The following is a 16,755-nucleotide window of genomic DNA, read 5'->3' on the forward strand; positions in this document are numbered from 1 at the left end:
TAAGTGACCCAATGAACTGTATGTGACCCAATAGGAACCCTTGTTGCATCTCTCTCAAGTTCTCTCATTCGTTATCATCATCATCTGAAGAAATGACCACAACCTCACCCTCATTTCTGAATGTATTGTTGGTAGCATTGCTGTCAACAGGTTCATCACCCTTCTGATTCATGAAACATCTTCTTGTTGTTGGTATGAAAAGATAACTACAATTAATATCCTGTTGGTGATCTTCGTCGGTGGCAATAATTTTAACTCCACTCACAAAAGAACAATTCTTACAAAACAAGACACTGTAAACCACTCCTTCACTTTCAGAAAAAGGTGTAATGATTTTGTTTTGAGACTTGTCCTTCATGGACAGTTGGATTGAAAAGTCTTGTTGTTGATTTGTAAATTTGAGAACATGCTTCATTTGTGATGAATCCAGTGTTGCAACATGGTGTCCAAATGAATCATCGAGGGGTGATGTTGATTCATGATGATAAAATGTCCAATGATTCTGATTGGAAGAATATTCTTGACGACAAGGAATCATACTTGTCAACTTGGAATCAACTCTCAATACTTGATCTTGGGCATATACATTCTCAAAGGATGAGAGAATACTTCTCAACATGGAATGATGTGGTGGTGGTTGCAACAATGAAATCACTTGACAGGATGAATTCATGGAAACAAGAGTCTTTTGACAAGAACTGCAATAAATGGTTGCAGTAGAATCCATTCTATGACGACGAGTATCAGTAGTACTACTACTACTATTACTTTGAGTAGTCGTAACCATTGGATTTGGCATTCGATTTTTAGAGAGGCCATGATGAGTAGCATGTGATGATTGAGGAAGAGTTCTATGAGGAGAAATTAAGGTAGTAGGTGTGCTATTTTGTTCCATGAATGGAATTTGTAACTTGGTTTCGTCATCATCGTTCGTCATCTCGTCGTCGTCACTGAGCATTTCTAATGATTCATTGGAAGAATCATCATTCAAAATGACATCACTACGTACAATTGATCTTCTCCTATGAGTGTTGATTTGTTCTTTCAAAGTTGATCGAAGAATATGTTGTTCAGCACGGAATGTATTGGTAGTAGTAGGAGTGGTTGTAGTAGTAGTAGTATTGGTAGTATTGGTAGTAGTAGTAGTTGTAGTAGTTGTAGTATTCTCTGAGAAATGTTCATGATTCCATTCAAAAAATTCAGAGAGTGATTTCAATGAACTTTCCAATGAAGGATAATTCACAATTCTTGTTCGAATCCATTTTGAGAATGCATTCACAGTCTTGGCACTGTTCTTGTTTTGAAATCTTTCATCAATTAATAAGATTGCTCCGTAATCATTCTTGTGTCGTATGCATCGACCAACCGCTTGATTTAAGGCTCTAAAGGCTTGACTTGTATACCAATGTTCACCATCCATACTATTATTATTACTATTATTATTACTATTATTACTATAACTATTACTATGGCCAGTATTACCATTATTATTACTTGCATTGTTCACACTATCATTGTACTCTCTTTTGAGAGATACTTTTAAATCCTTAATATTTGGATAGGGTATTCCAATACATATCACCATTCGACACTTGTCATTAGAAAAATCAATACCTTCAGATACCTTTCCTCTACAAACAGCTATAAAGAGAGCACCATTTTTGGAAGTAGCCGTTGTTGTAGTTCTAGCAGCACTAGTAGTAGCAGTACTGGCAGTAGTCCTAGTTCTAGCAGCACTAGTAGTAGTAGTAGTAGTCGTGTTGTTTCTATTCTTGTGCTCTTCAATACTTGCATAATATTTAGAAATGGTTTCTTCAATACTCGTTCCCTTCTCTTCAAAAAATACATCCTTGACTTGTTCAATTTGTTTCAATAGTGAAGAACAGTTCGATGAAGGGATGGAATGATTGTATGATTTCCATCGTTTTAAAATCTTGTTCATGAATGAATAGGAAGGAAAAAAGACAAGTATACCTCCATTCCTTGTACAATCTTGTTGACAAATAGATAGAATAATTCTACCCAATTCATCTTGATACTGAGTAGTATTACTATTGGTATAGTTTGCATTTAAACTCACTCCATGAGATTGACCCAATGTTCCAACCCATACTTGATCTTGTTCAATGACATGTTCTGCTTCAAATGTGGTTGTAAATTGAGTTTTCAATTCATTGGAAAATGTATCAAGAGGACTAAGAGTACCTGATGCCAATAGAGTGCATTTAGAATTTAACTGTAATTCTTCAAATGCAACAGCAGGAGAAAGACACCAAAAGTTAATTTGATATTCAATGGTTAAGGATGATGATGTTGTTGTTGGAACATTGGTGAGGGATGGAATGCCACTACTTGAGGAATTGATACCGTCGGTTCGAACCATACGTTGATGATGTATATTATTATAACTACTACTATGACTACTGGTACTACTACTGGTGGTGCTACTACTACTACTAGCAGTGGTGGTATTAGCATTGGTATTGGTATTAGCATTGGTAGTGATAGTATTTAAATGATGAGGGACAGCCTTTTTGATTAAAACAATTGCATAATCTTTCATGAATTTAAAATCATCTCTTAACATTAAATCAAAAATGGTACAAAGTTCTTGTAACATATTCAAAGATCTTTGAGAGAGTCTCAAGTCTTGTTTCTTATTACTTGGAGTAAATGATTTTACATGAAAAAGTGCATCTTTGATTTGTTTCAATTCCTGATGCATCATGTTTCTGGGATCAAAAATGTGTTTCATAAATTCATTCATAATACCATCTTGTTCCTTAATAATTTTACCTTCAATAGAAGAATCATCATTGGACAAGGGTGTTAATACTTGCATGTTCATCCATTGTAAAATTTTTAAAATAAAATCAACAAGTATTTTGTAATACTTGTATTGAATCTTTGTAGAATTCCATTCATCATGATGAGTAGTGGGATTAGAATGTATAGTAGAATTTGTAGTGAAATTTGTTACAGTAGAATCAGTACTGGAATTCAACGTTGAATTTCTATTAGAAACAATGGTAGAATTCATCATTTTTGAAAGAATAAAATTCAATTCAAAAGCACACACATGTTCAAGTTCATATTCACTCAAAGTCAATGAAGTAGATTCTCGACATGCATCTTCTAAATTGTGCGCTTCATCAAAAATACAAACACTATTATGAACATCGAGAGACATCATTTCTCTAGTGATGGGTGATAGAATATAATTATATGGACATAATATTAATTCTATTTCTGGATCGAGTAGAAATTCTTTAGATGCAAAATACGGACAACTCTTCAATCGTTTTCCTTCCTTAATTAAATCTTCAATATCATAAATTAAATGTTTAGAATGTGGAGAATAATTTGAACTCTTAACAAGTGCATACATATTCTTATAATAATAACAATTAGAAGCATCGATTAATTTTTGACATTCCGTATTGACATCACATGTGCTCGTCGTACCATGGTGAAAATGATTCTTGGATGAACCATGATTCATCATGGGATGGATACAATATTGTTGCTTACTTCCTAATATAGTCATTTTAGGTGCGTAACATGTCTTGCGAAGTTCTTTGACTACTTGTTTGATTTGTGAATGAGTTCGACATGAATAAATAATTTTTGGTAATTTTGTGGATTTTAAAATTTCACGTTCAGCCTTATTGGTAAATCCTTTTTGTAAATAAAGTAAAATTTTAGAAATTTGTTGCATATTACATTCTGAAGAAGTATTATTCATATCTAATTTTTGTTTCTTTGTGGATGGTGGAGGAATTGTGGTTGATTCATCATGATGACTTGATCTGCTACTCGTATTACTGGTACCAGTACTCCAAGGATGATTAGAATCTAAAGATAGAATTTTGGAATCATGTAATCTCTTGAGAGGTGAGGAGGAAGAAGAGACCTCTGCTGGAACGGTTGTAAATTCATTCATTCTTGTATCATGAGTACTACCACTATTAGCAGTACTAGTCCATGATGAAGATGATGATGTCGATGACGACGATGAATGGACATGCTCCTTGTTATGTGTTTCATGTTTTTCTTTCCATTGTTGAATGATTTTCGCTTTAAAATGTTGTTGCCAACATAATGTGGCACATAACAAGCTTAGAGTTTTACCTGTACCCTACCACATAAAAGTAATTTGGAGAAGAAATTCATCATATTTACCTACTGTTGGACTTTCGAGTATGGCATGATGACCCTTTTCAGTGTGATCCAATGTGAATATCACTCGATTCATCAATTCAATTTGTGACGGATATGGATGGTAAGGAAATGAACAAGTATATCCATTTGAGAGGGGTACAGTAATAGGATGGATCATTGGTTTGATTATATCATCATCGTGATGTAATGATGATGAATTAATAGTATGTTCAGAGTGATGATGATGATGATGAGGATCCAATAAATGTTCTTCATCGATCGGATCCAACTCTGTTGTTGTTGTTGGATCATTCAATGATACTAGTTGTTTCTTATCAGCATGCTGGATCTCACAACAAGGCTTTGGGGATTGCTAGTCGACCGATGCATAGTGTCCTTCATACTTGCTGAGCTCGAAATTGATGATACTGTTTGGTTATAAAATTCGTCATCTTCATCATCTGAAGATAATTGAATGGCAGGTGTGTACATGAATGTTTTCTTTGGTTTGTTTCGAATGGATGCACTGAATTCAGCGCCAAAAGGATGATTCATTTTTTTATTGGAATTTGCAGATTCCAGTCCTCCTTATCCACTAAAAGCCTTTTTCACATTTTGGAAATATGACTGTCAGCACACAGAACCATCCATGCAAATATCATTCCACACAATTATTCATCCAATGTGCGGTACCGAACCATCCAGTTCCTCATTACTTTTCATCCGAAAGCATCTCTTTCTTCTCTGCCAATCTCTTCAAATAACGCTCTCGTGCGCTCAACACAGCTTCTCCCTTATCAATTTTTACAATTTTTGGTTGTGGTTGTTCTTTTGTTCAACGGAGAGATCATTCATTTCCAAGTTTGTTACTACAGTGGTAGTAGTAGCAGTACTTTTAGGGATTTCATCATTCGAGGTAGCTTGTTGTTTTCTTTTCATTCCTCTCTTCAGTTCGGTGTGCTGTCTGTTAGCAATTTCATCATTACTTGTTGAAGCACTACTAATAGAGATTTCTTCATACTCTTTTCTTTCAGTAGAAGGACTAGTACTACTGTCCTTGATATTTACATTGTCATTCCTTGTTAATAAACTCTTATAAAAATTACCCATTCCAATTTTTGTGACATCTTTTTTAGATTCTTCTTCTTTTTGTCTTGACTGTTCCTCAACCCATCGTTCTTGCTCTTTGAGTTTTTGTTTATATTCCTCTGTTACAAACACTGCGTTACTTGTGTGATTCGTGGAGGATGCCTCTTTTTGCATTCTTCGTATTTGTGCTAGTTCTTTTTCCTTCTTTCTTTCCTCAGCTAATTTCACTAAATTTGCAATATATTTAGACTCTTGTGGTTTTGAGTCATTCTCAGATAATTTTTGTGTAAATGTTTTTGAAATGACATTTTTCATATTTTCAAATGCATTTTCAATGAGTAATTCATTCGACTTTTGATCCTCTTCCAACTGATGCATCTGTTCATGATCTAATTCCCACTGATCAATATCTTGAAGGGAAGTGAATTGTGAAGTCTCTACTGTGGATTTTAATTTCTTTTCATGTTGTATTTTTTGATAGAGCAATGATTGAGTCATTGCAGAGGATGATTTACTTTTTGATTGATGTTGTTTTAAAGAAGATTTGGACGATGGAGTTATTTCCTCTTCTTCATCTTGCTCCGAAAAGAGTGATTCAATTTTTTGATCCTTGTTAGTGTCCGAAGCCTTTTTTTCATTAAAATTGGATGCTTGTTGTTTTTTAGATCCGAGCTGAATGGAAATGGAGGTTGTTGAAGAAGGCTTGTTCTTGGTGGACGGGAGCGAGAAATTCATCTTCTCGTGTTATTGTTATTATTTTTATGTAAAAAAATTCTCCACCATCATCAAACTCAAATTTTGACTGCTGCTATTGTGATTCTAAAAATTTCTGTGCACAGGTTCTCTCTTTTTGACAACGTTTGACTCCATAAATTATAATAACAACGGTACTACTTTACTTTCATAACACAACCAATGGCTGCCAATACCACTGATGATGATCCTACAAGTGCTTTCCTCTCCGGAGATTTGAATGAATTATCCCTCGAACAACTTCAACAACAATTTGAAACCATCCAACAAGAATCTCTCTCTTCATCTTCATCTTACAAACTCAATGATCATAATATTATTGAATTAATTCAATATATTAAAAAAAATGATCAAGCCTTTGCAGATCAATTATGTTTCACTACTGATGGCAAAGAATATATTACCAAAGATCAAATTGAATATGAATTACAAATACTATTAGAAAAGTATGGAGGTAGAATCAACAAGAATGAATTACCTAAACTATTGAGAGTTGATTTTACTTACTTGGAATCACCCATTCTAAATTTAATTAACAAACAATTGATATTACCTGATTTGATCAATGGATGCGAAATTCTAACTTCGTCCTATCTCGAATCCGTTGTCATGGAAATCAATGAATTACTCGTCTTGTATGGATACATTTACATTGGAACATTGACGAAACAATTGTTTTTACCTTCTGATTTTATTAAGGAACATATTATCACCAAATACAAACATTTATTGTTAAATGGTACTATATTTAGTAATAACTCACTGTACACTGAAAAGTATATCAATAATCTTAAATCTATTACCATTGGTATATGTAATGGTATTATTAGTAGATCGATTGACTGTAATGAATTACTCAAAATTACAAAACAATTCTATATCATGATGAATGATTCTTCCATGATCATGACCAATGAATCTTCAAACGATACTCAATTCAATGTTGAAATTGAATTAGAATTATTTCAAACAATCATCAAAGATTTAATTAAGAACAAACAATTGAATGGCACTCTTCAAGTCAATTCCACTTTGTACGTTCCAAATGTTTATGAAAAGAATGCAACAGATCAAATTTGTCAATTCATTGACAATAATGGATATATTTCTATTGAAAGAGTTGAACAATTGATTGGTTATAAGGCTTTTAAGAGTACTCAACAAATGATCAATTATTTAAATGCCTATAGAGATTCTCTTACAACGCCATTGACTACTACTACTACTGGTACGGGTAGTACTGGTACGAATAGTATTGCTAGTACCACTACTACTGCTAGTACCTTACTACTACTACTAGTACCCTTACTACTACTGCTAGTACCACTACTGCTAGTACCACTACTACTACTACTACAATCAATTCAAATAATCTCATCAACATTCAAGATGAAATGATCATTCATATGAAATTAATTGAATCTCTTCGTTCTATTTTTGATTCAACTCTCAATGGTAACAATGACAAACATAAATCCATTCCTCTGCACATTGAAAACAATGGTGGTGATCATTGTGTGTTGATGGATACTAGTTGTGATATGAAACAACTCATTGACAAGTACATTGTATTGAATAAGAATATTAAGAGTATTATTGTATTTGATAATAGATATGTCATGAGTTTGGATATGATTGATCAACTATTGAATGATCAATTCAAACCACTTGCACTCGAACAAGTATCTATTTATTTAAAGACAATGAGTTCCGAGACAACATCATCTCCTAATAGTTCTTCTACTAGTTCTTCTACACAACCACAGCCATCATCCAAAAAGTCAAAGCAAAAGAAATCAAACAAGACTTCATCGAGCTCTACTGAACAGAATGGAATCAAAAAGATTCTTCCTAAAAAGGATGAAATGTTCAATTTAATTGAAAAACAATTATTAATTTATTTAGACAATGATAAGGACAATGAGAACATGTTAAACAAATTTGGTGGTCAAGACGACTCTATTATTGATGAATTGATTCAATACTTGGCTCCTAAAATTGAAAAGATATATTTAGAAACTAGAGATTATCTCATTAATCAACAAACTATTCAATTAGAACAAAAACTGAGTAGTGAATTGAACGTTGAAGACAAATTGAATGATCTATATACTCAAGTGGTCATTCATAACAAATCTATGGATATTCTACATCGATTGCGTAAAGAACATTTAGAGAAGGAATTGATTACGCCTATTGAGAAGCATATCATCAAAACCAAATGCACCATTATGGTATATTTAATATTATACGACACTTGTAAAAATTTATTGAAATCGGTACACCATGTTTCTTCTTCATCATTGCCACAAAAAGGATCATCCAAAAAGACGTCGAGTAGTAGTAGTGGCAGTAGTAGTGGCAGTAGTAGTGGCAATAGTAGTACAACTCTCTCGACCCATCCTCTTACACTCTCAACATTAATGAAAAGAATTTACAATTCATTAAGGAATATAACACCTTGTTGTGTATGGCAAGCGAAGAACAACAAGCTCAATTTGTTGAATTGAATAGAGAAATTAAGTTATTAATGAAACAATTGAATCAAAAGGTTGAACTTGATAAGACTAGAGAGGAAGAGGTAAAAGAGATGAATACTTTGGTTGAAAGTCTAAATTCAAACTCGACAACACTTCAATCGTTTATTACACAATTTGAAACCACTGCTAAACAATTTAGTATTTTCATCAAGATCTTGGACAAGAAACGAGAAAAAACCTATCTTAAGGAAAAGAGACAAGAACTAAAGCTCAACCACACAGAGCATTTGGCCAAGTTGACCGATGATACCTTACAGAGTGGTGCTGTGATTTTTGGTACTCGCTTAATTTCCATTTGCCAATATTTGTTAATGTTGAATGACAAGGCCATTTACTTGTTTGTACCGGGCAAGTTGGTGAACCCACTCTTGAAATACTATCTCGAGGATGTTCAAGTCGTTGACGAATATTGCAAGGGCCAAATTGGTGAGGCCTTTAAAACTACTATTATTCCTACCCTTAATAAGTGTCAGCAAATGGTAGTCGAGTATTTGGTTCAAAATAAGAAGAAGAAACAAACAACAGAAAGCGAACAACAGGACGAAGAAAACCATAGCCCATCCTCCTCGAGCATTTCCAAGGAGAAAGAGCTTGTAGAGTTGTTTACAAGCATCGAAAAGATTATCTTTTCTTCTGTGTCATCTTCTGAGTAAATACTTAATTTATTTCAGAATCTGCAGTCTCATTGTTTTTAGGATTGTCTCCATGATTTTCTATAACCTCGGGCTCACAACACTTTCAACCTGCTTATCTTCAAAAACAATGTTTTCAACTGGTCTGGGAGGTGCTTCTTCATCGTTCTTCTGTTCAACATGAACTTCGTTCTTCTCCTCTACCACAACTGTCTCTTGCAGCACGTGTTCTTTAGCTACTCTTGCTTCATCATTTGTACTGTGTGATTCCTGACTTGACATGGTTTCAGAATGCATGATTGGAGCATTTTCCTTTGTGGTGCTTTCACTCTCATGAGATTCGGATGCTTTTTCTGCTGGTTCAACCTTGTTTTCTGAGGTGGATGAATTTACATGCTGCTCTTGTTGTGGTATGTTGTGCTGTACTGGTCCTCTCCTTGCATCAACATTTCATTCTTGTGCTGATCCTCGTTAGTTTCCATTTTAATCGATTCTTGTTGTTGCTCTTGTTGTGGTGTCTCGTAGGAATTTCCTCTGCTTGTCTCTTCTCTTGCGAAGGAGTTTCAAGTTTCACTTCTGTCTTAGTTTCCTCAGTTGGTTCAAGTGGTTGTTCTTGTTGCAAAGATTCATTCTTTGACGTTTCTTGAGGAACGGCCTCAATTGACTTACGGTCTGATGATAGGTCATTCATTGAAGTCTCTTGAGTATTTACATCCATTTGCTGTCGCTCTTCATGAGCATTTAAAGTTACTTCAGAAGTAGTCTCCGTTGGTTTAGAATCGACCTCTACATTTGTCTCAGCTGTCTGTGAATCTTGAGGTTTTTCGTCCTGTGAGAGTTTCATCGACTCGTCCTCAGAAGGATGTGCTTCTTTGCTCGATTCTTGCTTTTGCTCTTCGGTGGTATCGTTTTTGCTCGATTCAGAAGGTTTCTCTTTTGGAGCAGATTCTGAAGTCTCTGTAGAATTTACCTCTGTGGGTTTCGTCTCTTCTTGTTTCACTTCAATGACAACTTCTTGCTTTGGCTCCTCAATTTGAATGGTTTTAATTTCTGAAACGTTTTCATGTTGCTCTTCCTTTTTTTCTGTTCCTTCATTGGTTAATAGTTGAATAATAAATCGTTGAAGCGATGGTGTATTGACACCTCTCACTTTTCTCATGAGCTCTCCTTCCTTGAAAATAAGAAAATGAGGCTCAGATAGACCAACACACGATTCCAACGTTGCCTTGTAATTTTTTCTTTTGACATCTTCCTTGTACAATTTCTTTTTCTTCAACTCATCTGAGAGAACTTCATGATCTCCTAAAACTAAAAGGTTCTTGGAAGATCCACGTAACTGCATTGAGGGTACTCCCAGTTGTCTTGGAACTGGTTTCATCAAATCATGCAATTCCGATAAGATCTTTTCCGAGTCCAAAACCCCAAAAGCAAGGGGATGCTCATCAGCATACTCCAAATTAATCTTTTCAAATACAGGTAATATGGATTGACATTTTCCGCACCATGATGCATGCACATCAACTACAAGAACATGGTTGGGTGTATTCTGATTATGAAGGAGTGCCTTTTCCCATTCTTGTACGTTTTCATAAGTGGTTTGAAAGGATTTTTCTTGCGGTTTCTTTCTCATTGAGTATACTCAAACGTTTAAAAGGATCGGATCTGATTTAGAATCACACAATTCGGTGGTGGAAAAATCTACAATTTTTTTTGTTGTAGTTGGCAGCAGTTGGCGGTTCTTTTTACTTTTTCTTTTTTGAGGGTGTTGGTGGTGGTTTGACAAAGTATTTCGACTTGTTACAGTGCAATTCTACCAACCAATTCAGCATGACATTCTTTTCTTTGAGTACTTGAAGAATATTTGGAACAATGACTTGATTCTTAAATTGCTCAGCCTGATCATTCAATTCACCATGCCATGCAATTGGTAAAAATGGTTTCTTTACAATATTCGTATTGTAATTTGGAAAGTCTAATAAATCTAAAAACAATCCTTCACTGGGTGCCATGGGAACAAGTATTTGCGAATCTTTGGAGAATAACTTGTCTTCAAAGAAAGTTGCAATAATGGATGAGTGTGGACATGATGATGATGTCATCCTTTCAGTACAACTTGCATTTGTTGTTGGAGTCTTATGAGTCGTAGAAGAAGTGTTTGTCAAGTCCTCCTCTCCCTTAGTAGTAGGAGTAGTAGGTGTAGTAGTTGCAGTGGTAGTAGCAGAAGTAGGAGTAGTAGAACTAGTAGCAGAAGTAGGAGTAGTATCAGTAGTTGCAGTACTAGTAGCAGTACTAGTAGCAGTACTAGTTGCATTCAATAAATGTTGATTAAAGGATGGACATAATCCTCTCATCAATGCAATCACTGTTCCAATCATCATTCTAATTTGATGCAACATGAAACTTCTACCACTAATTTCAATCATGAGATGAGGGAGTACATGACTTGTTGATTCTTTCAAATTCTTCTCATGTTTCTCTAAATTCTTCTCATTCTCTTTCAAATTATTCTCATTCTCTAAATTCTTCTCTTTCAAATGATTCTCTTTCAAATCCTTTTCATTATCTTTCAAATTCTTCTCTTTCAATACATACTGCTGATTCTCTAAATTCTTCTCATTCTCTAAATTCTTCTCATGTTTCTCTAAATCCTTCTCTTCGACAACTTGAATGATCTTCATGGACTTGACATGTCTCACACTTGTATCACTTCCAGGAGTCACATCGACTGTAAAATTATGAAAAAAATGTCTTCCTTCAAAATATGAAAATAATTCATTCATCTTTTCAATCTTTTGTTCCATACTTTGTAAATTAAATACATTGGTGCATGTCATGAGAATATTTCTATGACTCAAATCTAATGCATTGAGAGGTAATAGATATAAATATCTTCTAAATTGACACCAATGATGTACTATAAATCGAGCAGGTACTCTTTGTACATTTACAATTCTTACTTGATCTTGTAAATTTAATTGTTGAATTCTATGATGATTATTAATTCTTGTATTTAATTCTTTCAATAAATCATTTAAATTAAATGTAAAGGTATCCTTGTTGTTATGAATATTTGGTAATGTCATGACACATGCAAGTACATTTCTTACTGCACTGACTCCTCGATCGGTTCGACATGCACGTTGTAATTTGACATGTTTTAAATTTTTAGATTTGATGAATTTAAATGGAGAGGAGTTATTCACTACATTGGATGGAATGGTGGTATTCATGGATGAGGATGGAATGGTGGTATTCATAGAACCACGAATGGCAATCATTGTATTATTAGTAGTAGTAGTAGTAGTAGTAGTAGTAGTAGTTTCACTTGTAGTCAAGTCACTTGTAGTCGAGTCACTTGTAATCAAGTCACTTGTAGTCGAGTCACTTGACATCGAGGTCGTACGAGTGGTGGTTGTAGTTTGTTCACTTGTTGTTTCACTTGTACTCGAATTACCATCATCTCCAAATAATACATCCAATAACACTGCTTCAATCGTCAAGACATGAGGATGTTTTTTCAAATTATCACCACATTGAATTTGTAATCCATTGAATGGTATTCCATTGTAAGAAAGAGAAATTGCAAAAGGGAAAAATGTTTTTTTTGTGGATGGTGTTGCAGTAGTAGGAGTGCTGGTTGTAGAAGAAGAAGTAGTGTTGATGTTGGTCGATAATTCTTCATCATCCATATGGTCATCATCATCATTCATGTTCAACAAATTAGAATCCATGGTATCATCATAGTCATTTTCAAAGAGATCATCTTGGTGTTCTTCTCTTTTGCTCTTACTCTTCTTGTTGTTGTTGTTTGAAGAAGAGGGCTGGGGTTTTCTCTTCTTTGAATTCTCTCGTGGTGTGGTTGTTGTTGTTGTTGTTGATTCACCATCAATCACGGACGCTGAAGTTTGTGAGTGCATTTTATTGTTGAATAAAAATTATTAATTAACAAAAACATCTAAAGATCTGAAAATATGAATTGAAATTTTATTGCGGAATCCATACGTCAACTTTTGATCCCATTAGCTTGAATACTACGAGTAATAAGACATTGTCGAAGAACACGCGATGTGATCCAAAAAGATTAAATAACAAAAAAAATGTCCAAACGAAATCGCCAGCAAAAACGCAACATCAGTGATGAAGAAAGCGATGAAGATTACTCCCCTCAAGAGTCTTCCGAAGGCGAAGACAACAACAACAAAAAGCAAAAATCATCAACACATGCAATAGATCCATCATCTTATTACGTACGGGAAGAAGACTTGGATGATGAATATGATTCAGATTACTACAAAGATGAAGAAGATAGAGCCTATCTTGACTCACTCTCTGAATTACAACGTGAAAAGATCCTATCCGAACGTTACGAAGAGCGTAACGAGAAGAGAAAACGAAAAGAGATTTTGAGAAAACAAGGTCGATTGATAGAACGCGGAAAGAAGATGCCAACAACAGTCCCAACATCTGCGAGTGGTAGTGTTACATCATCAACAACAACAACAACAACAACCAACAAGTCATCGTCTGTGAGCAATAGTAGTAACTCCTCCTCACGTAAAAAGTCCTATCATGATCCTGAATTAGATTTAGAATTAGACGAAGAAGAAGATGAGCCTAATAAGAGTACCAAATCCAAACGTTCCACTTCTACAGCAAAACGGGTGCGAAAGAGATCATCGAAACAAGCCTCTACATCCGATGATGATAATTATTCGGACAATGAAATGTCAAGACAATCATCACGAAAACAACGAGATGAAGCAGATCGTTCTGATGATGATGAAGGTGATACTCGTATGAGAGAATCCTATGATGAAGAAGAAAATGAAGAAGAAGAAGAGGAAGATATTTATGAATCCACTCTTTGTAAAATCACCAAAGAAGACTTGGAAAAGATTCTCATCCGAAGATCTGCTCTTGAAAAAGAATTTAAAGAGCCTTACTTTGCAGAAAGTGTTGAAAAGGCATTCGTTAGGGTTCTTGTTGGATTTAATGAACGTGCAAAGAAAAAGACTTATCGTCTCTGTCAAATTGTTCAAGTACAAGACATGAGCAAAGATTATCCATTTGGAGTGAATAATGCAGACAAGACCAAAAAAGGGTTGTTATTACAATTCGGTGTACAAAAAAGAACATGGCAAATGAGCGCAATTAGTGATAGTAAGGAAATTGAAGAAAATGAATATCGAGCATGGAAGAGTGAAATGGAAAAGGTTGGAGAGAAATTCCCAACTCTAAAATTTATTGAACACAAAATTCAACAATGGAAGAATTTGAAAGAATACAAATACACGGATAAGGAAATTGAAACCATGTTGAAAGAAAAGAAAATATTGAAAGGAGGATTAATTGTAAAGAACAAACAATCGATTACTAGAGAAATTAGTCATGTAAAAACTAAGATTAAGGAAATTATGGATGAATTGTATTTGAGAAGTTTAGGAAAATCAAAGCAACATTCATCCATGACGAGTGATGAAGAGAATGAAGAAAATGAAGAGGATGGTCGTTCAGAGAGACAATCCGATGAATCTCTTATCAATGAAAAGGCTAAATATGAAGAAGAGTTGAAAAAGTTAGAGGCTGAATATTCGAAAATTGATTTTCTTTCTCCAACTGCTCAGAAATTGGGTAAAATTAATGTCAAGAATCGAGCAATGGATCAAGCAGCACATGAACACCGAAAAAAGAATCAAACATTGGGTTCGAATGCTGCATCGAGTAATCAGGGAGCAGGTCAATTAGATCCCTTCTCTCGTAGAAAAACAAATTCATCCTTCTTTGTGTTGGCTAGTGAAAGTCCAAAAGAAGAGCAACAGAAAAAGGAACACAAACAGCAAAGAAAGAAAATGAATCCACAAAGAGCTCGAATGTGACCTCTCAAAGTGGTGCCCCAAGTCGATTTGTGCATGATTTTGATTTGGATTTATCAGCACCCTTGGAGTCAAGTACTGCTATTACTACTGGCACCATTCTTGCTCAACCATCATTATTGAAAACCATCACCAATACCACCAACAATGCTCCAGTCAAAAAGATGTCGCTCGCCGAGTATAGAAAACAAAAATTGAACCAATAAATTTATTGGGACTTGTTGCGAGAATATATTTTTACTTTTACTGTAGTTGGACTTAAATTCTGGAGAATGAGCAATCAAAATTAAAAAATTGGAGTCACAGGGAATCGAACCCTGGACCTTGTGCATGCAAAGCACACGCTCTACCAACTGAGCTATAACCCCACTAACAATAAAAATAACTACTTTAATTTATGATCAATAGCATCCATTCAGTCAAAGGAACAATCAACAAAGAAGACAACGCAAACGACGTTTAAAAAAAAAATATTCTCACCTCAACCTCGCATCACACTGCACATCATCACGCAATGACTTTGGCGAACCAGAACACTGCGACAACATCCAATGTGTCTCTTGTCGACTCGTATAAAATCTACACCTACATTCCAAACCTGATCGGATATCTTCGTGTTTTTCTCTCTCTTCTTTCCTTCTTTATTTATGAATCCTATCCCTTGACTGTGATTTTCATCTATTCCACAAGTTTTGTATTGGATGGATTGGATGGCATTGCTGCTCGTCGTTACAATCAATGTTCTAGATTCGGAGCAGTTCTTGATATGGTTACAGATCGATTTAGTACTGCTGCTTTAATTACTATTCTTGTAAAATTCTATCCATCCTATACCTCCTATTTCATCTTGTTGAATATTCTAGATTTTGTGTCACATTGGTTTAGAATGTATGTGAGTCTTGTCGTTGGAACCAAGAGTCACAAAGATGTCGATTGGAATAGAAGTTATTTATTAGCCTTGTATTACACAAATAGAACATTTATGGCAATTTTATGTGTTGGTAATGAAATGTTCTATGTCATGTTGTATGCTTGTATTTCTATAATGAAGCATTGAGTGCTACCATTTGGAAGAATGTTTTATTGGCTATTTTAGTTCCAACTGGGCTGGAAAACAATTAATGAACTTTATTCAAATGTACACAAGCGCTAATGAATTGGTAGAATATGAATATGTGGTCGATGGTCATTCTCAAAGAAAGCACAATTAGAATAATAAATTATTTGTCGCATATTTTAACTCACCAACGCCAAGACTTCTATATCATCCATCCACGGAGATTGCCGGCCACAACTGATGTGAAACAGAAACCTCTTTCATTTAAACAAAATCATTCGTTTTCAAACGGATTAAACGTTTGAATCAACTTGTTTCAGCGATTCATCCACGAAAGCAAATGAGTTTCGGCATGGGCTGGAGAAATGTCTTTGTAACATAATGGTAAAGCCCATAGCACAACAGAATTTTCTGTTACGTTCCTCATTATAATAATTATAAACTCTTTGTGTTGTAAATGACCATGACACAAAGCAATCACAGTAAATCAATAACAGAATAACATATTCAACTTATAATAAATGAAAGTCTGTCAGAAACTGCTAACTTCAAGCGGGATTAACATGTTCGTTTTATATCATATTTCCGCCTTTTCTGTAACTTCACACAATTATTGATTAATAGCAATGGGTTAGTGGCTGTCTCCTCTT

The 16,755-nt window shown here is 34.7% G+C and overlaps 7 protein-coding genes across 7 annotated transcripts; 3 read left to right on the forward strand and 4 right to left on the reverse strand.

The window, feature by feature from the left end:
- Positions 1–64: 64 nt before the first annotated feature.
- C9374_004563 (uncharacterized protein) lies at positions 65–4,716 on the reverse strand (the record flags this gene model as incomplete). Its single annotated transcript, XM_044694216.1, has 3 exons — positions 65–4,138; positions 4,187–4,452; positions 4,566–4,716. The coding sequence occupies 3 exons, from the start codon at positions 4,714–4,716 to the stop codon at positions 65–67; spliced, it is 4,491 nt and encodes a 1,496-aa protein (XP_044548905.1).
- Positions 4,717–4,965: 249 nt separating this feature from the next.
- On the reverse strand, positions 4,966–5,985 carry C9374_004564 (uncharacterized protein; the record flags this gene model as incomplete). The annotated part of the gene is made up of 1 exon (XM_044694217.1): positions 4,966–5,985. The coding sequence occupies one exon, from the start codon at positions 5,983–5,985 to the stop codon at positions 4,966–4,968; it is 1,020 nt and encodes a 339-aa protein (XP_044548906.1).
- A 180-nt stretch (positions 5,986–6,165) lies between these two features.
- Positions 6,166–9,196, forward strand: C9374_004565 (uncharacterized protein; the record flags this gene model as incomplete). The annotated part of the gene is made up of 3 exons (XM_044694218.1): positions 6,166–7,282; positions 7,393–8,237; positions 8,435–9,196. The coding sequence occupies 3 exons, from the start codon at positions 6,166–6,168 to the stop codon at positions 9,194–9,196; spliced, it is 2,724 nt and encodes a 907-aa protein (XP_044548907.1).
- A 421-nt stretch (positions 9,197–9,617) lies between these two features.
- C9374_004566 (uncharacterized protein) lies at positions 9,618–10,805 on the reverse strand (the record flags this gene model as incomplete). The annotated part of the gene is made up of 1 exon (XM_044694219.1): positions 9,618–10,805. One exon carries the CDS (start codon positions 10,803–10,805, stop codon positions 9,618–9,620), a length of 1,188 nt encoding a protein of 395 aa, XP_044548908.1.
- A 112-nt stretch (positions 10,806–10,917) lies between these two features.
- On the reverse strand, positions 10,918–13,092 carry C9374_004567 (uncharacterized protein; the record flags this gene model as incomplete). The annotated part of the gene is made up of 1 exon (XM_044694220.1): positions 10,918–13,092. The coding sequence occupies one exon, from the start codon at positions 13,090–13,092 to the stop codon at positions 10,918–10,920; it is 2,175 nt and encodes a 724-aa protein (XP_044548909.1).
- Positions 13,093–13,272: 180 nt separating this feature from the next.
- Positions 13,273–15,051, forward strand: C9374_004568 (uncharacterized protein; the record flags this gene model as incomplete). Its single annotated transcript, XM_044694221.1, has 1 exon — positions 13,273–15,051. The coding sequence occupies one exon, from the start codon at positions 13,273–13,275 to the stop codon at positions 15,049–15,051; it is 1,779 nt and encodes a 592-aa protein (XP_044548910.1).
- Positions 15,052–15,562: 511 nt separating this feature from the next.
- C9374_004569 (uncharacterized protein) lies at positions 15,563–16,105 on the forward strand (the record flags this gene model as incomplete). Its single annotated transcript, XM_044694222.1, has 1 exon — positions 15,563–16,105. One exon carries the CDS (start codon positions 15,563–15,565, stop codon positions 16,103–16,105), a length of 543 nt encoding a protein of 180 aa, XP_044548911.1.
- Between the last annotated feature and the right edge of the window lie 650 nt (positions 16,106–16,755).

Source organism: Naegleria lovaniensis, assembly GCF_003324165.1.
Source record: "Naegleria lovaniensis strain ATCC 30569 chromosome Unknown tig021, whole genome shotgun sequence".
NCBI lineage: Eukaryota > Heterolobosea > Eutetramitea > Acrasida > Naegleriidae > Naegleria > Naegleria lovaniensis.